This window comes from Sebastes fasciatus, chromosome 22 (genome assembly GCF_043250625.1).
Source record: "Sebastes fasciatus isolate fSebFas1 chromosome 22, fSebFas1.pri, whole genome shotgun sequence".
NCBI classification, from domain to species: domain Eukaryota; kingdom Metazoa; phylum Chordata; class Actinopteri; order Perciformes; family Sebastidae; genus Sebastes; species Sebastes fasciatus.
The window spans coordinates 24,977,491-24,998,055 of NC_133816.1; the positions used below are offsets into that span (position 1 = coordinate 24,977,491).

At 41.3% G+C, this 20,565-nt stretch overlaps 1 protein-coding gene across 1 annotated transcript in view; it reads right to left on the reverse strand.

Annotated features, from left to right (window-relative positions):
• Positions 1-20,565, reverse strand: part of LOC141761348 (uncharacterized) — an 87,440-nt gene that overhangs the window by 46,090 nt on the left and 20,785 nt on the right. Inside the window, exons 5-6 of the mRNA XM_074624684.1 lie at positions 4,910-6,245; positions 401-410 (exon numbers count right to left, since the gene is read on the reverse strand). Coding sequence (XP_074480785.1) covers positions 401-410; positions 4,910-6,245 — 1,346 coding nt within the window. The remainder of the gene's footprint in view (positions 1-400; positions 411-4,909; positions 6,246-20,565) is intronic.

The window sequence follows — 20,565 nt, forward strand, 5'->3', positions numbered from 1 at the left end:
TGCTACTCTGCGTGTCAGCCTCTCACCCATCCCACCACGACTTGATCTCATCATTTCCCAGAGGCAAGCCCAAGTGTCTCACTGAGGGTAAGCAGAATATGTATTTTGGTCATCACAGCTGACAGTGGCACAACACATATCTACAGCCCAGTTTATTATCTGTTGTATAAACATGTTAGGTTTTTTACTCATTTATTTGGGAAGGTGGTCCTCGGAAATGTTTTGACAATCACAAGTGTGCCTTCAGTTGCAAAAGGTTGAGAACCCCTGCATTAGAGAGAGCTAATGCTAACGCTAGCAGCTAGCAGGCCGAAGCTAGCAGGCTAACTAGCTGTTAGCATGGAGCTAGCTCAGCGTGCTAACTCTATATTCACTTTGACTTCATTGTTAAAGTGTTTACCTGAGTGTGTTCGGGTTCACCTGCAGCTCTGCCTCGAAACGGATCAAAGATGCTCTTCAGCTAACAAAGCAACTCTCCCGCCTCAGCCCGACAACCACACTTCCGGTTACAAGTACTTCCGGTATGGTTTTTCAGTGTAAAGTTACAGAAAGTCTCCACCTGGTGATCAGAAGGGAAACTACAGCTACACAGAGGATTTTATTCAGTGGTGGAATGTAACTCAGTACATTTAGTACTTTAGTACTGAACTTAACTCAGGATACTTTACTGGAGTATTTCCATTTCCCGCTACTTCCTACTTTTCCTCCACTACATCTCAGAGGGTATATTCTACTGTTTACTCCACTACATATATCTGACAGCTGTAGTTACTGTACAGATCACAGTTCACCCAATGATAAATTATGACCTATTTATGCATATATATTTATATCTATATCATACCATATGATATTATGACCACTTTATACATATATATATTTATATTATATTATATTCTGACCAATTTATATATATATATTTATTATGACCAATTTATATATATATGTATATTTATTATATTATGACCAATTTATATTTATAATATTATGACCAATTTATATATATATTTATTATATTATGACTAATTTATATATACATATATATATATTCATTTATTATATTATGACCAATTCATATGTATTTATTACATTATGACCAATTTGTCATAACCCGGACAACTAAAGTATATATATGTAATTGATTTTCTGTAAACTTTAATCTTTGGACTGATAGTGGTTGGTAAAGTCAAATAATACGACATCAGAGATAAAATCATTGCTTTCCCGTCGGGTCAGAGTTACAGGAACTCTTAGCCTGACAGTTAGCTGTATAGTTCACAGCGACACAAACAGAAATGAAACACTTTAAACACACACAACAAATATTTAGATTTATTAAAGTTGATTAATTCACTTCAGCTTTAAGGAACATTTTAAAATGTCAGTCACAGCTGCTGTGTGGGCTTTAACTACTGAGGTCATTTATTATCTGACTGCTGTAAGATCATTAATGATAATGAGTCCAATTAGCTCACGACTTAGTCCTAAAACAATGTTAATGCCGACAACGCCGATTACAACAGCTCAACAAATACTGATTGATGGAAACGGTTTCAAATGAGGAGTCAAAGCATCTCATTGTGTCGACTAATTTAATGAGAACATCAACAGATTCAAAACCGCATTCAGTCATAGAAAATAATAACAGTGAATATAAATGTAAAATAAAGATTATTCAATGAAAACTACACAAAGGAGGAAAATATAATGTTGAACTATGAAACAATAAGAACAAGAGAATATGTATGAAGCAGATAAAAACAATAATGGGAACACATCTGGAATAAATCATTCGAAACTCATTATTTCAGGGAAAATCATTCTTTTGACCACATCTATGGCTGAGGACATTCGTTGACGTGACAGTGGTTGTATTCAGTGGGGGAGATGGTAACCCCTGTCTCCGTTCAAAGATGGTCTCTGGTGTCGGATGTGAATGTCCTCCTTGATCTTTCTCCAGCTGTCGACTCGTGGATGGATTATTGAACGGGTCTACGGGGCACAGGCCCAGGGGGTCGACTACAGTCAACAGTTTCTGGGGCCTCATGTATAAAAGACTGCGCAGCTTTCACACTGGAAGATGGCGTACTCACAAAATTGGAAAAGTACGTATGCACAGAAATGTTCACATGTATAAAACCGTGCTGTTCCTGCGCACCTTTCCTTTATACATCCCACTTGACGTGAAATTGAGCGCAGCTGCACGTGCCACTTGGTCCGCCTTGTCTCCTCCCATTAATAACTATGCAAATGACTATAAACACGCGCCCTGCTGTCACTTATTGTCCAAATAACAATAACAATAACAATAACAATAACAATAACAATAACAACGGCAAATCACGCTGGAAAAGGAACAAAAAAGAAGAATTTCACAGAGTGTGAAATTGAAGTGTTTGTTACTGAGGTGGAAGCTACAAAACATATTTTATTTGATGGTCTTTCATCAGGAATCAGTAACAAACGCAACGTCTCCACAGCAGCTGACCGTGCGCTCCCGAAGGTTCCCGAAGGCTTCCGAAGGCTCCCGAAGGCGCACGATCAGCTGCGCCCCGTGCCTCAACTGCTGAGAGGCGCCGGTCTGGCCGCGTCCTCACTAAATATATACTATACGCTGTGCTGGAGTCAATACAATGAAGGATAAAATATATATATGCAACGAATTAAAAAGAATGAATGATGGTGGGATAAGTCATATATTAAAAGACCTTGTTAAAAAAAAATGTTTGTCTCAACTCACCTCGTTGCTTTACATTCTGTGTATCTCATCCAAACGGCGCCGTATAGCTGCTGCATTTGGCTCATTGTTAGGTGTGCCAGGGTCCGGTTCATCCATCTGTAGCTCCTCTGGAGCACAGGCTCACCACGGTGGTCTGCCACATTGTGCAGCACGCGATTTTGTTTTTGGCACGGTGGTTAAGTCATGCCATCTCTGGGAAATTAGTTTAAATGTGTTTTTGTTGTGCCTCTCTGACAAACTAGTTAAGAAATATGTGGGTTGTTTTTTTTGATCCCACATCATAAATAAAGCTCAGTAAGTTGAGTGGAAAAATTATTTTTACACATTTAGCGAGTTTCAGTACTTTGTAGTTTGACACTGCCAGATGACAGAGTTTGGAAGACGGCCCGCACATTCTCACGACTGGTCTAGAGTTTGCGGCACAGTCCGCACATTCTCACGTCACGTTGATTTTTATACATCCCGGCGTGAGCGTGAAACACAGCGTACGCAACATTTTAGTACGTACGCACCGTTTATACATGAGGCCCCTGGTCTTTACCAAACAATTCATCCGGAAAATACTCAGCAGATTAATGAATGGTAAAGAATTAAATATATAACAGGTATAAAGGCCAGTATGTAGTCGTAGCCACGACAACACACATGCTGTTTAGAACATGAAGTTACCGTTGGTCAGACTTCAATGTGGAGAGAAGCTCAGAATACAACAACACAGTTATCAGGGCATGGGGAGGAGGCAGGAGGAAACAGCTAGCTGGCATCTGAAACATGTTCACAACGATGCAGTGTGAAGATGTTGGTGGGATTTAAGGGTACCACGCAACTTAAACTTTCCATGGCACACGATGTCCACACATACAGCAACATGTTTGTCTATGCACACGAACCTGCCTTCAAACATTCCTCTTTATAGCAATGAGAACACAAAACTGATTACATGCTTGGTATATGGGATTACATGAATAAGATAACACAAAGCAAAAAACACACAAAGGTAAAAATTAATGTAAAACCTTCTATTCTCATGTCAAATCACTTCTAACAGCTTGAACACCCTTAAAGTGAACATTCTGTTCTTTAACTCTCATTTTTTAGGCAAGACGCCTCTTATTCTTTCTTTCACATCACAAACATCACACTGTAAAATATAATGAACCAAGGATAAGGTAACAAAAATTAAGTAATTCGATTATAAATTATCAAAATTAAATTTTCTTCTGACAGCTCCCTGCCAGTGCACATTTTTACTATTTTTTACTGAATAGAGCCTGAACGCATCATAATGTAACTCAATGGCATCTCCCGTTAACTAGCTCTCGTCCTGCACATTTCAATACGGATTTGTTGTTCACAGAGTTATCAGCAGTCGGCGACTAGAAAGCATTAATGCCGATCTCACGATCGCATATTTTTACTGAAAATCGGCCGATAACGATCAGCAGTAATACTTTATTTCACACTATGATGGTCAAAATAGATTTTCTAAATGTTTCGTCATTACCTCTATGTTAAAATTAATTTCTGGCAATGCCTGTCTCTGTTCAAAGATGGTCTCTGGTGTCGGAGGTGAATGTCCAGTCATTAGGGTGTCCCAGCAGATATGTCAAAGGAAACTTCCACTTTATTTCTACCTGATGTATTTCCCATGAATGTGTCCATTGTGACTCTATTGGTCCCGCTAACTTGTTGTCACTTTATCTGACCGAGTCAGTTAATTTGGAAAGTTGTAGGAGGCTCGAGCAGCTGTCCCTGATATCAATGTTCTGCACCAGTCCTTGTTTCCCTGAACCTCTATAACAGAGGTGCTGGGAGAAAAGTTAGCGTGACCCACAGAGTCACAACGGTAACATTGAAATACGTCAGGTTGAAATAAACCACAATTTACCTTTAAGATTTTTAAAGGTTTGTGGCTGGTTCTCCCTCCTTGTGACTGGAAGACTCTTCCAGATGTTTTGACAGTTCAGCCTCATAACGGAGTCCCACTGGGAAGTTGCTGGTGGTCCGAGTATGTAGTCGTAGCCACGAAAACACACGTGTTGTTTAGAACATGAAGTTACTGTTGGTCAGCCTTCAATGTGGAGAGAAGCTCAGAATACAACAACACAGCTATCAGGGCATGGGGAACAGGCAGGAGGAAACAGCTAGCTGGCATCTGAAACATGTTCACAACGATGCAGTGTGAATGCGCTGGTGGGATTTAAGGTGACTACTCTGAGAAAAAGTTTTACCACATTGGTCACACCAGTACGGTTTCTCTCCAGTGTGACTGCGTTGGTGGACTTTAAGGTAACTATGCCGAGAAAAGGTTTTACCACATTGGTCACACCAGTACGGTTTCTCTCCAGTGTGAATGCGTTGGTGTTCTTTCAGGTGACCTGATGTAGTGAAAGCTGCTCCACATTCATCACAGCTGTAGGGTTTCTCTCCAGTGTGACTGCGTTGGTGGACTTTAAGGGAACTATCCCGAGAAAAGGTTTTACCACATTGGTCACACCAGTACGGTTTCTCTCCAGTGTGAATGCGTTGGTGGACTTTCAGGTAACCTGACTGAGTGAAAGCTGCTCCACATTCATCACAGCTGTAGGGTTTCTCTCCAGTGTGAATGCGTTGATGTGATTTCATGTTACCCGATGTAGTGAACGCTGCTCCACATTCATCACAGATGTAGGGTTTCTCTCCAGTGTGAATGCATTGATGTGTTTTCAGGTGACCTGATGTTGTGAAAGCTGCTCCACATTCATCACAGCTGTAGGGTTTCTCTCCAGTGTGAATGCGTTGGTGGGATTTCAGGCAACCTGACTCAGTGAAAGCTGCTCCACATTCATCACAGCTGTAGGGTTTCTCTCCAGTGTGACTGCGTTGGTGGATTTTAAGGGAACTATGCCGAGAAAAGGTTTTACCACATTGATCACACGAGTACGGTTTCTCTCCAGTGTGACTGCGTTGGTGGAGTTTCAGGTTACCTGACTGAGTGAAAGCTGCTCCACATTCATCACAGCTGTAGGGTTTCTCTCCAGTGTGAATGCGTTGATGTGATTTCAGGTTACCCGATGTAGTGAACGCTGCTCCACATTCATCACAGCTGTAGGGTTTCTCTCCAGTGTGAATGCGTTGGTGGGATTTCAGGTAACCTGACTCAGTGAAAGCTGCTCCACATTCATCACAGCTGTAGGGTTTCTCTCCAGTGTGACTGCGTTGGTGGATTTTAAGGGAACTATGCCGAGAAAAGGTTTTACCACATTGATCACACGAGTACGGTTTCTCTCCAGTGTGACTGCGTTGGTGGAGTTTCAGGTTACCTGATGTAGTGAAAGCTGCTCCACATTCATCACAGCTGTAGGGTTTCTCTCCAGTGTGAATACGTTGATGTGTTTTCAGGTGACCTGATGTAGTGAAAGCTGCTCCACATTCATCACAGCTGTAGGGTTTCTCTCCAGTGTGAATACGTTGATGTCTTTTCAGGTGACCTGATGTAGTGAAAGCTGCTCCACATTCATCACAGCTGTGTAGTTTCTCTCCAGTGTGAAAACTCTGATGAATCAGTCCCTTTCTTCCTCTCCGTTTCTATAGCAACAGACATACAGACAGAGAGAGCGAGAGAGTCAGTGAGATGCCATGGTGGAGCGACCTATCTAGAACCATAAAGAACATTAAAACATGTCAGTGGAACATAACCCACAATGTTCCAGTCTGACTAATATACTACCACCTGTGACAACCAACTGAGGGCCGTGTCCTTCTGTAGACGTTTGATTGGTCACCACAGACGCCCCCTTGACATTTATTAATTATCACAATTATTAATTGTCCCGCATGTTAACGTACAGCATGCTAACGTACGGCATACTAATTCATATTAATTTAGAGTATTTCAGGAAGAAGAGGACTCTTTAATATATATAAGGCCTTAACTAACAAAGAAAATGAACCTGCAGATGACCTTTTGGCCTTTTGGATCAGCTGCTGAGCGTCCAACGGCGTCCATCGCAGCCAACATCGCACTGCTGATCCTGACACGTGTCAGCGGGATGGAACACTCCTTCAACACCTGTAAAATAACAATACAGAAAGACTATTGTTGACACTTTGTCTTGTGAAAAAAGGGCAATCAATCAACATATAGTCAATAAACATATAATCAATACACATATAATCAATAAACATACAATCAATAAACATATAAGGGGTATTATATTAGGGGTGTAACGATTACGGCCAAAATGATGATCACGATTATTTATCATTATCAGCTGGCTGTTAACGAGGGTCTTTTGGCACAGAGGAGTACTCGTATCGGTACTCGGTATGGGCGAGTACCCAAATGTAAGTTCTTGTACTGGGGCTGAAAAAAAGTGGTATCGGTGCATCTCTATATGTATGTGTTGTATATATACCGTAAAACTGTGATTAATAGCCGGGTTTTTATCTGCTTCAATCACTGAACTCAACCGACGTCTATTTGGGACGGCCCTTCAATTCCTTTCACACAAAACTCCTCAAAGATGAGAAATCCTATCAGACTGATTATTGAAACCACTATGAAGCTGTTGAATATAATATAACATTATTTCTGAAAGGTTCATTTGATCTAGCCGACACACCATCTCTCTTTATCCTGTTAAAACCCAGCTCCCCGTCAGCAACGAGCCGCCCGCCCAAACAGAAAAGAGGTGAAAACTAAACAGAGAAAGGTGGGGACACCTGGATTTATTAGTGGACTTCACAGGACAAGATTTACAACTTGGAGGAATTTTTATGACAAACCGTTTTGATTCTTTTGATCGGTGGACCTTTACAGAGTAAAGGAATATAAATAATGGAGGAATGGACACATATTCTGACTTTATGATCTCTTCACAGGTAAGGAGTCTCCACTTTTTATTCCTCTCTCTTGTTTACCGCTGGACCCGATAGTTTGAAGCTCGATAACGTCGATAACACCGGCTTTAGCCGCCATCCCGTGTAGTCGTCCCATATTAAATGGGCCAAAACATCCGTTAGGAAATATGCCAAATAAATTCATTAAGAGCATATTACATAGCCTAATATTGTGAGAATTGTTGCCAAGACAACTTAAATATAAACTTACATTATACAAAAGTTGAAATGCCTCCACTCCGCTGTGATTCTGATCCAATAATACACTTTTTGTCAAATTCAGTGACTATGTGGTCCGCTGGCTGTCCGTTCTGCCGTTCTTCAGACAGCCAGCTGACGGTGTAAATATGAAACAAACAAAGTGTCTCCGACCCAGCCGCTACAACAATGATAGAAATAATAATTACATCTATGTTTCTTCAATACATTTTGACTTTTGGACTTCAGACTGAGACGATGACGGAGACGAGGAGCTGTGAATGTGTTTGAGAGAGAGAAGAGAAGGTGGACTGAATGCCATGTTTTGGTATTAATAATAATTTGAACATCAACGTTATGAATGAAGCTTCTAACTACTCAGTAGGCTGCAGCTCTACGAGCGACACGACACTAGTTTGACTTTGACAAACGTGGAAGTCGGACCGACCGGCCTGTTTTATTTTTCAGACCGCTTCTTCATTTAAATTATTTTGGACTTATGTCAAATGTGGGCAGTTATACGTCTGTTTAAAACACATGTCCGGTAGTTGTTCTATATGGACGGAATCTTCAGTGACGCCATTGGTCTAAAACGATACGAGCCTCGCGCTTCACGAAAAACTTCCTAAATTACTCCACACGCGCTCCGAAGCCTCGACACAGCGCATGACACCAGTACTGAAACCCCTGAAGGGTTAACCCGGAAGTTAGCTCGCTAACCCCAAACCCTGCTTGGTAGTCCAGGCCTCAGGCCTCCGGCCCACTTCAGCACTGATATGAAACAAAGAGGCCTTCACGAGGACAGCTACGTCTTCTCTTCCTGTCTCGTCGCTTGATGAACCCAAACACCGGAATACGGTGAAAAGGTTCAACAATTGACTGTTTAGAGCAACAACAGTCAGGAACAGCTGCGTTGTTTCCGGTCAGTGTCTCCAAAATGAACAACTTGAAGCCATGAAGTCATGACCACTGACCTGAACATCGGTGGGATCAGAGGACGAGCCTGCTGCTGGTCTACGGGGGACCTTGTAGCTCCGCTGGTCCGGGTTCCGCTGCTCCTCCTCCATTCCGCTCTTGTAGTGCTCTTGGTCCTGCTAGTGCTCCTGGTCTGGTGTGGACCGGAAGTTCAATCAGAGAACAGGAGCACACATTAGAAAGAGCTAAGAGGCTAACGCTAGATATTAGACTCTTTTTTGTGTGTTACAGTTTTTCTCAATTGTTTACACACAAATACTGGTACTTGACACACAATGACCACAACATGTAACTCATGCACCAACCCCCTGAACCAATTCTGCTAAACTACAAGCACAATTCCTGCTTTACACTCAAATTGCAGTTCTAAAACACACTTTTTTCAAAACACTACACACAATTCTCTGCATTTGGCACAATTTTCATGAAGAAAATCTCGTTTTCACAAGGAACACACTGTCATTCAAAATTCTAAAGTCAATTGCCCTACTATGCACACTGACTCATCACATGGGCAAACACCTGTCACACAGTGTTACAATTAGCAATCAGAGCTTTAGCATAAAAGGGCAAACATTGCTTGTGATGTGGATGAGGTGCTGTGGCCAGACCGAAACAGAAGAGAGGATGCAGCATAGTTTTTTTTACAGTAACTGTATACAGTAAATTCCTCTGTTGTTTTGTATGTAGACCACTGTATGTGCAACTTTGTGTTGGTTGGGATGTACACTGTACATTGTTTTTGTGGGGAAAATAAAATATATTTGTTACCGTGTATTTGTGTGTTCTGAGTATAAAAACAATATTCTAAAATATTTTACAACACACTTCTGTATGTACTGTCTGTAGTTATGTATGTGCTGTCTGTAGTAATGTATGTACTGTCTGTAGTAATGTATGTACTGTCTGTAGTAATGTATGTGCTGTCTGTAGTAATGTATGTACTGTCTGTAGTAATGTATGTGCTGTCTGTAGTAATGTATGTACTGTCTGTAGTAATGTATGTACTGTCTGTAGTAATGTATGTGCTGTCTGTAGTAATGTATGTACTGTCTGTAGTTATGTATGTGCTGTCTGTAGTAATGTATGTACTGTCTGTAGTAATGTATGTACTGTCTGTAGTAATGTATGTGCTGTCTGTAGTAATGTATGTACTGTCTGTAGTTATGTATGTGCTGTCTGTAGTAATGTATGTACTGTCTGTAGTAATGTATGTACTGTCTGTAGTAATGTATGTACTGTCTGTAGTAATGTATGTACTGTCTGTAGTAATGTATGTGCTGTCTGTAGTAATGTATGTACTGTCTGTAGTAATGTATGTACTGTCTGTAGTAAGTGTAACACTGAACAAAAAAAAGGCCTAAGTCATTATGATGAATGGAGAAGAAGTGTTTTCCATTCATCATAGTGTTTTACATTGAGCACATCAGTGTTCAACTGGTTCTTATAAATGTCTATTCATATGATGGTTTGTGTGTGTCATTTGAAAACAAAATACCATTTTGAGAAGAAATAACATTGTTTTGAATGTAAAGTTTCATTTTGCAGGAGAATTGAGGGGTTTTGCCCATTGTGTGTGTGTTTTTTGATTTGTGTGTAGAGTTCTGAGAGTATGAGGCATGCTTTCAGAAAATGTGTGTAAACAATCGAGAAAAACTGTAATACTGTGTAAATCTTTTCAGACTTTTGTTTTACTTTTTTTTGGACATTTTTTCAAACATTTTCAGAATACTATTCAGACATTTTTGTGACTTTCTTTTTTTTTTACCTTTTCGAACATTTTTCTGACTTTTTTGGAAATTTTTAGGATTTATTTTCAAAGATTTTTTTTTATTATTTTTTGGACATTTTCAGGATTTTTTCAGAGTTTTTCTTTTATATACCTTTTTAGGAGATTTTTCTGACTTTTTTTCCAAGATTTTTAAGAATTTCTTTCAGAGATTTTTCAGAACATTTTTCTGACTTTTTTCAGAACATTTTTTCGGACATTTTGAGAATTATTTTCTGACTTTTTAAAGATATTTTTCTGACTTTCTTTTTTCCAAGATTTTTAAGAATTTCTTTCAGATATTTTTCTGACTTTTTTTAGACATTTTTCTGACTTTTTTCCGAATTGTTTCAAAGATTTTTTAGAATGTTTTTTTTTAAATCTTTCTTCGGATATTTTTTCAAACATTTTCAGAATTCTTTTCAGACATTTTTCCAACTTTCTTTTTTTTTTAAATTCTTTTGGACATTTTTCTGACTTTTATCTGAGATCTTTCGACAGTTTTCTGGTCCTGGTCTGGAGGTTCAATCAGAGATCAGGAGCACACATTAGAGCAGGGGTTCTCAACCAGTGTGCCGCGGCACACCGGTGTGCCGCAGAGCGCCATCTAGTGTGCCGCGGAGGCAGTGGTACTAGATTATTTTTTTATTATTATTTAGCAAAGTGAACAGGTAAAACCTAAAGGAGGTAAGATGCCAGCTGCTGCAAAACCAAAGCCTATTGAAGGAGGCTGAGACACGGGCGGACACGGGTCTTGTATTGGGTATAACACATGCGCAGTGTAACTGGAGGTCGTGCGTTGCGATCGGCTCAATTTCGGCGAGTGCAGAGCAGATATTACTGCGCATGTGCGGTACCCCGAAGGCGCGTTGATTAAGTGTGACCCAACCTCCTTCAATAGGCCTTGTGTAAAAACACCAAACATCATCAGGTAGAGACAAACGTGTTTGCCACTGTTAGCTAGCTAACGTTCTCGGATGCAGTGAGACAAAATGGATCGGTTTTTAAAGCGAAAAAGTGATGTGGGAGACAACCCTGCGCCAGTAAAAGCTCCGAAGCGTGTGGTGAGGAAATATGACCCTGAATACATTAAATTTGGATTGGTAATGGCAGGCAGTGATGCTGAGCCCAAGGCACAATGTGGTGAATGTGGTGAAATCTTGTCAAATGAGGCGCTAAACCCATCGAAGCTCCAGAGACACTTAAACACAAAGCACCAGGGATGTGTCGAGAAGCCAAACGAATATTTCCTAAGGAAAAGAGACGGGCTTCAGGCACAACAGAAAGTCATCACAACATTAACAACTCAGTCAAAAGCCACTTTGAAAGCTAGCTACATGGTTGCTGCTCGTGTAGCTCGTAGCAAGAAACCCTTTACGATTGCAGAGGAGCTTATTTTGCCAAGCGCTGTGGATATGTGCCGAGAGTTACTGGGGGAAGCCGCTGCAACCAAAATGCAGTCAATCCCCCTCTCCAATGACACCGTGAGCAGAAGAACTACTGACATGAGTGATGACATCGAATGCCAACTTGTGGAAGGAATAAAGGCAAGCCCATACTTTGCCATACAGCTGGACGAGTCGACTGACGTTAGCAATGCCGCTTTATTGTTAGTTTTTGTAAGATACTGCAAGGACAGTAATCTTCACGAGGATCTATTGTTTTGCAAAGAGCTTCCAACAAGAACAACGGCAGATCATGTAATGCGCTGCCTTGATGATTACTTTACCGAAAAAGGTCTTGATTGGAAATACTGTACAGGTGTTTGCACAGACGGCGCTGCATCAATGACGGGAAGACATCGTGGTGTTGTAAAACAGATCCAGGAGAGGGCGCCAGACGCCACGTGGACGCACTGTTTCTTACATCGGGAAAGTCTAGCTACAAAGCAGATGTCACCAGAACTGCATGAAGTCATGAACGTGGCTGTGAAAACTGTTAACTATATTAAGAAAAATGCACTCAACTCAAGGTGTTTTGCTGCTTTGTGTGAAAGACTTGATGCAGATCATTTGCAGCTGTTGTACCACAGTGAAGTAAGGTGGCTTTCAAGGGGACATGTGCTTAATCGCCTTTTTGAACTGAGAGAAGAAGTGCACACATTTCTGGAAGAGCAGCACTCCCCTCTTGCTGAGCATTACACTGATGGTAACTTTTGTGCAACACTGGCCTACTTATCAGATATATCTAACCAGTTAAATCAGCTCAATGTATCAATGCAAGGCAGAAACAGCACAGTGTTTTTGGTTTCAGACAAAATTGAGGGCTTCAAGAAAAAACTTATTCTGTGGAACAGAAGAGTCAAGGAGGGACGATTTGACGTGTTTTCACTCCTCAGTGAAACTTTGGAAGCCACTCCTCATGTCAACATATCCAGTGTTATAACCCAGCATTTGACTCAGTTGTCAGGAAAGTTTACAGACTACTTCCCAGAAGATGCACGAGATGGAAACCTTTGGATTTTGGACCCTTTCTCTGTGGATCCTGCTTCAGAAGACATAGCTCTCTCCACTGTGTTGGAAAATGAACTGATGGAACTATCAGCAGACAGCAGCCTGAAGCTTCAGCTCACACAAGTAGACCTTGCTTCATTCTGGATACTGGCTGCCAGTCAATATCCCTCTCTGTCAAAACGGGCAATCAAATTTCTGTTGCCTTTCACCACCACCTATTTATGTGAGTCAGGGTTTTCCATTGTGACTGTCACAAAATCAAAGGCAAGGAACAAACTGAAAGCAACTTTGAATGCTACTCTGCGTGTCAGCCTCTCACCCATCCCACCACGACTTGATCTCATCATTTCCCAGAGGCAAGCCCAAGTGTCTCACTGAGGGTAAGCAGAATATGTATTTTGGTCATTACAGCTGACAGTGGCACAACACATATCTACAGCCCACTTTATTATCTGTTGTATAAACATGTTAGGTTTTTTACTCATTTATTTGGAAAGGTGGTCCTCGGAAATGTTTTGACAATCACAAGTGTGCCTTCAGTTGCAAAAGGTTGAGAACCCCTGCATTAGAGAGAGCTAATGCTAACGCTAGCAGCTAGCAGGCCGAAGCTAGCAGGCTAACTAGCTGTTAGCATGGAGCTAGCTCAGCGTGCTAACTCTATATTCACTTTGACTTCATTGTTAAAGTGTTTACCTGAGTATTAAAGTGTTTACCTGAGTGTGTTCGGGTTCACCTGCAGCTCTGCCTCGAAACGGATCAAAGATGCTCTTCAGCTAACAAAGCAACTCTCCCGCCTCAGCCCGACAACCACACTTCCGGTTACAAGTACTTCCGGTATGGTTTTTCAGTGTAAAGTTACAGAAAGTCTCCACCTGGTGATCAGAAGGGAAACTACAGCTACACAGAGGATTTTATTCAGTGGTGGAATGTAACTCAGTACATTTAGTACTTTAGTACTGAACTTAACTCAGGATACTTTACTGGAGTATTTCCATTTCCCGCTACTTCCTACTTCTCCTCCACTACATCTCAGAGGGAATATTCTACTGTTTACTCCACTACATATATCTGACAGCTGTAGTTACTGTACAGATCACAGTTCACCCAATGATAAATTATGACCTATTTATGCATATATATTTATATCTATATCATACCATATGATATTATGACCACTTTATACATATATATATTTATATTATATTATATTCTGACCAATTTATATATATATATTTATTATGACCAATTTATATACAGGTAGATACAGGTGCTGACGTGCTGACGTGCTTACGGTAAGCGTATTGCCTCATTTCCGGTTGCCTGTCTTTCTGTGTGCTGCTGTGTTCTGTAGCTGCTCTAGCACATCCAGGGCAATATAGTTATATACTCTTCATTACAGCGGATAATTACCCGCTACATTTATATCTACACTAGTTCTGCTTAAGCACTCACACCTCACTCCTCTTTAGAGACTTAACCACACATTTTCAGCTCGGCTAACGCTAGCTGGGCTATCGTATCGTAGCATAACAGTAGCTTAGCAGTAGCTTAGCCGTTAGCGATGGCTTCTCCTCTCCCCTGCTCTCCTGTTCTCTCTCCTTCTCCTGTTCTCTCTCCTGTCCTCTCTCCTGCTCTCTCTCTCTCTCCTGCTCTCCCCTGCTCTGTGTGTCTTATGTTTAGTTATTCCTCTGCCTCCTTTAGAGCTAATGGTACATGTATTAGGTGTAGTGCATTCGCTGCATTGGAGGCGAGGGTTAGCGAGTTAGAAGCCCGGTTCTGCACTTTAGCTTTAGCTTCTTCTGTAGTTAGCCAGCCCCTAGCCGGTGCAGACCGGCCAAGCTTAGCTTCTGCTAGCCGTCCCCCGGCAACCCCCGAGCAGCCGGGAGGCTCGGTGACTGTCCGAAGGACGCATAGTCGTACCCTGAAGCCCACGGTTAACCACCAACCACTTCACGTTTCTAACAGATATTCCCCTCTCAGCGACACACCCGCTGAGAAACCAACTCTGGTTATCGGCAGCTCCATTCTGCGGAACGTGAAGTTAGCGAAGCCAGCTGCCATAGTTAATTGCATCCCGGGGACCAGAGCGGGCGACATTGAATCCGTTTTGAAACTGCTGGCTAAGGATAAACGTAAATACAGTAAGATTGTTATTCACGTCGGCGGTAATGACACCCGGTTACGTCGATCGGAGGTCACTAAAGTTAATGTCCAATCGGTGTGTGCATACGCAAAAACAATGTCGGACTCCGTAGTTTTCTCTGGTCCCCTCCCCAACCTGACCAGTGACGACATGTATAGCCGCATGAAGTCATTCCACAGCTGGCTGTCGTGGTGGTGTCCAGCAAACGATGTGGGCTTCATTGACAATTGGAACCCTTTCTGGGGAATTCCTGGTCTGATTAGGAGAGACGGCATTCATCCTACTTTGGATGGTGCGGCTCTCTTATCCAGAAATCTGACCAAGATTGTTGGTGGAACAAATCCATGACAAACCAGAGGTCCTTCCAGGACAAACCAGAGGTCATTCCAGGATGCAGAGCTGTAGTCTTACACACTTCTCTGCGCTTCCATTAGAGCAGTTACCCACCCATAGCTTAACCCCAAACCTAACTGAGATTGTGTCTGCCCCACCTAAATTAATTAAATCAAAAGTAAACAGAAGAGGAGTTAAACATAATAATCTAATAAAATCTAACACTAGCACTGCAATAAAGCAACAAAACAGGAGAATTAAATGTGGACTGTTAAATATCAGATCTCTGTCATCTAAAGCTCTACTAGTAAATGATTTAATATCAGATAATCACATTGATTTATTTTGTCTTACTGAAACCTGGCTGTGTCAGGAAGAATATGTCAGCCTAAACGAATCGACTCCCCCGAGTCATATTAATACTCACATTCCTCGAGACACCGGCCGAGGAGGTGGAGTTGCAGCCATCTTCGACTCAAGCCTATTAATAAACCCTAAAACTAAACTAAATTATAACTCATTTGAAAGCCTTGTTCTTAGTCTTTCACACCCAACCTGGAAAGCACTACAGCCAATTTTATTTGTGATAGTGTACCGCGCTCCAGGCCCATATTCAGAATTTCTATCTGAATTCTCAGAGTTTCTATCAAGCCTAGTCCTGAAAACAGATAAAGTCATTATAGTAGGTGATTTTAATATTCATGTGGACGTTGATAATGATAGCCTCAGTACTGCGTTTATCTCTTTATTAGATTCAATTGGTTTCTCGCAGAACGTGCATAAACCCACCCACCGCTTTAACCACACCCTCGACCTTGTTATGTCATACGGCGTTGAAATTGAACATTTAATTGTTTTTCCACAGAACTCTCTTTTATCAGACCATTATTTAATCACTTTTGAATTCTTATTACTAGACTATATACCATCAGATAAAAGTGTGTACACTAGATGTCTATCCGATAGTGTTGTAGCTAAATTTAAGGAAGCGATTCCATCAGCATTAAATTCAATACCATGTCTCAATATAACAGAGGACTCGTATGTTAATTTTAGCCCTACCCAAATTGATCATCTTGTAGATAGTGCTACAGACTCACTGCGAGTCACACTTGATTCTGTTGCCCCTCTAAAAAAGAAGTTAGTAAAACAAAGGAAGTCAGCTCCATGGTGTAACCCTCAAACACGCAAATTAAAGCAAGCATCGAGGAAACTGGAAAGGATATGGCGTTCCACCAAACAGGAAGAATCTCATTTAGTCTGGCAAGATAGTCTTAAAACATATAGGAAGGCTCTCTGTGATGCCAGAGCAGCCCATTACTCATCATTAATAGAGAAAAATAAGAACAACCCTAGGTTTCTATTCAGCACTGTAGCCAGGCTGACAGAAAGTCACAGCTCTATTGAGCCATGTATTCCTACAACCCTCAGTAGTAGTGACTTCATGAGTTTCTTTAATGATAAAATCATAACTATTAGAGACAAAATTAATCACCTCCTACCGTCAACTGGTACCAATTTATCCTCAAACTTAGGAACCTTAGAAACAGCTGTACAACCTGGTATATATTTAGACTGCTTTTCTCCTATCGATCTCCACAAATTAACCTCACTGATCTCCTCATCTAAATCATCTACCTGTCTCTTAGACCCTATCCCAACTAAACTGCTTAAAGAAGTTTTACCTCTAGTTAGCACCTCTTTACTGGATATGATCAATGTGTCTCTACTAACAGGCTATGTACCACAGTCCTTTAAAGTAGCTGTAATTAAACCTCTTCTTAAAAAACCCACTCTTGATCCAGAGGTCTTAGCCAACTATAGACCTATATCTAACCTTCCCTTTACCTCCAAAATACTCGAGAAAGTAGTTGCCAGTCAGCTGTGTGACTTTCTACAGAACAATCATTTATTCGAAGATTATCAGTCAGGATTTAGAGTGCACCATAGCACAGAGACAGCACTAGTGAAAATTACAAATGACCTTCTAATGGCATCGGACAAAGGACTTGTCTCTGTACTTGTCTTGCTAGATCTCAGTGCTGCTTTCGACACCATTGACCATGACATCCTATTACAAAGACTGGAACATTTAATTGGCATTAAAGGAACTGCACTAAGTTGGTTTAAGTCCTATTTATCAGATCGATCTCAGTTTGTACATATCAACGATGAGTCCTCCATGTACGCCAAAGTTAGTCACGGAGTTCCACAGGGTTCTGTACTTGGACCAATTCTATTCACCTTATATATGCTTCCCTTAGGCAATGTTATTAGAAAACACTCCATAAACTTTCATTGTTATGCAGATGATACTCAATTATATCTATCAATCAAGCCAGACGAAACAAACCAGTTAACTAAACTTCAAGCATGCCTTAAGGACATAAAAACCTGGATGACCTGCAATTTCCTGATGTTAAACTCAGACAAAACTGAAGTTATTGTACTAGGCCCTGAGCACCTCCGAAACAAATTATCTAATGATATAGTTACTTTAGATGGCATTGCCCTGGTCTCCAGCACCACCGTAAGGAATCTGGGAGTTGTCTTCGACCAGGATATGTCCTTTAACTCTCACATAAAACAAACCTCACAGACTGCCTTCTTTCATCTACGTAACATTGCGAAGATCAGGCACATCCTGTGTCAAAATGATGCAGAAAAATTAGTCCATGCATTTGTTACCTCTAGAATCGATTACTGCAATTCCTTATTATCAGGCTGCTCCAATAAGTCTCTTAAGACTCTCCAGTTGATCCAGAATGCTGCAGCACGTGTACTGACTAGAACTAGAAAAAGAGATCATATTACGCCTGTATTAGCTTCTCTGCACTGGCTGCCTGTAAAATCCAGAATAGATTTTAAAATCGTCCTCCTCACCTACAAAGCGCTAAACGGTCAGGCCCCATCATATCTTAAAGAGCTCATAGTACCCTACTACCCCACTAGAGCACTGCGCTCACAGAATGCAGGGTTACTTGAGGTTCCTAGAGTCTCCAAACGTAGAATGGGAGCAAGAGCCTTCAGCTATCAAGCTCCTCTTCTCTGGAACCAGCTCCCAGTTTCAGTCCGGGAGGCAGACACCGTCTCTACATTTAAGAGTAGGCTAAAGACTTTCCTCTTTGATAACGCTTATACTTAAGCTGCTATAGGCATAGACTGCCGGTGGACTTCCTATGACACACTGTCATAAGGAACTTCCTATGACACACTGAGCTCCTCTCTCCTTCTGGATATACTCATGTCCCATGTCCATGTTGTTACTAACTTCATTCCTTCCCGGGAGTCCTTGTGCCTCCTTGTCTCGCAGCTAACCGTGGAGCGGGGTCACACCTGGAGTGAGGTCATACCTGGAGCGGGATCACACCAGGGAGCGAGGTTATACCTGGAGCATGGGTACACTTGGAGCAGGGTTTCACCTGGATCTTGGTGGTCTCCGGTATTGTGGCTGCATCTGCTGCCGCGTCGGTGCCTGCTTGACACCAACTGCTACCATCCCTAATTAACTACGTCTGTACGAGGGACTACCAATGCTAACGAGGGATTTCCAACACCTAATGACAATGTGGCAGCCTGGAGAATAACACTTCTCAATCACTGCCAAAGACATCAAGAGCTCCCAGCAAGCATGCTGATGCTGCAGGAACCAATGCACGGGCATCGATCGCAGGGACGTCCCACACCAATACACATGGACGTACTGAGGAGAGATGCTGGACAGTGCTGGCTTTCCGATAGTTGTATTATCACTCTTTCCATCCACCACTATTGGTTTTGTGTTGTCAGCCCTACTTGTATTAGTTATTACAGCTGCTAGACTGCTATTGTGGCTGCTTCTATATCTCTCTCTCTATCTCTCTCTCTCTATCTCTCACTCTATCTATCTATCCCCCCAGCCGGTCTCGGCAGATGGCCGCCCGCCCGCCCTGCGCCCGGTTCTGCTCCAGGTTTCTTCCCAGTAATCGGGGAGTTTTTCCTGGCCACAGTGCGCTTGGTGGATCCTGTTGGGTCTCAAAACTATGGTGTACGGTCATAGACCTGCTCTACATATAAAGCGTCTTGAGATAACTTCTGTTGTGATTTGACGCTATACAAAAATAAATTGATTTGATTTGATATATATATGTATATTTATTATATTATGACCAATTTATATTTATAATATTATGACCAATTTATGACCAATTTGTCATAACCCGGACAACTAAAGTATATATATGTAATTGATTTTCTGTAAACTTTAATCTTTGGACTGATAGTGGTTGATAAAGTCAAATAATACGACATCAGAGTTAAAGTCATTGCTTTCCCGTCGGGTCAGAGTTACAGGAACTCTTAGCCTGACAGTTAGCTGTATAGTTCACAGCGACACAAACAGAAATGAAACACTTTTAAACACACACAACAAATATTTAGATTTATTAAAGTTGATTAATTCACTTCAGCTTTAAGGAACATTTTAAAATGTCAGTCACAGCTGCTGTGTGGGCTTTAACTACTGAGGTCATTTATTATCTGACTGCTGTAAGATCATTAATGATAATGAGTCCAATTAGCTCACGACTTAGTCCTAAAACAATGTTAATGCTGACAACGCCGATTACAACAGCTCAACAAATACTGATTGATGGAAACGGTTTCAAATGAGGAGTCAAAGCATCTCATTGTGTCGACTAATTTAATGAGAACATCAACAGATTCAAAACCGCATTCAGTCATAGAAAATAATAACAGTGAATATAAATGTAAAATAAAGATTATTCAATGAAAACTACACAAAGGAGGAAAATATAATGTTGAACTACGAAACAATAAGAACAAGAGAATATGTATGAAGCAGATAAAAACAATAATGGGAACACATCTGGAATAAATCATTCGAAACTCATTATTTCACAGAAAATCATTCTTTTGACCACATCTATGGCTGAGGACATTCGTTGACGTGACAGCGGTTGTATTCGGGAGGGGGGGATGGTAACCCCTGTCTCTGTTCAAAGATGGTCTCTGGTGTCGGATGTGAATGTCCTCCTCGATCTTTCTCCGGCTGTCGACTCGTGGATGGATTATT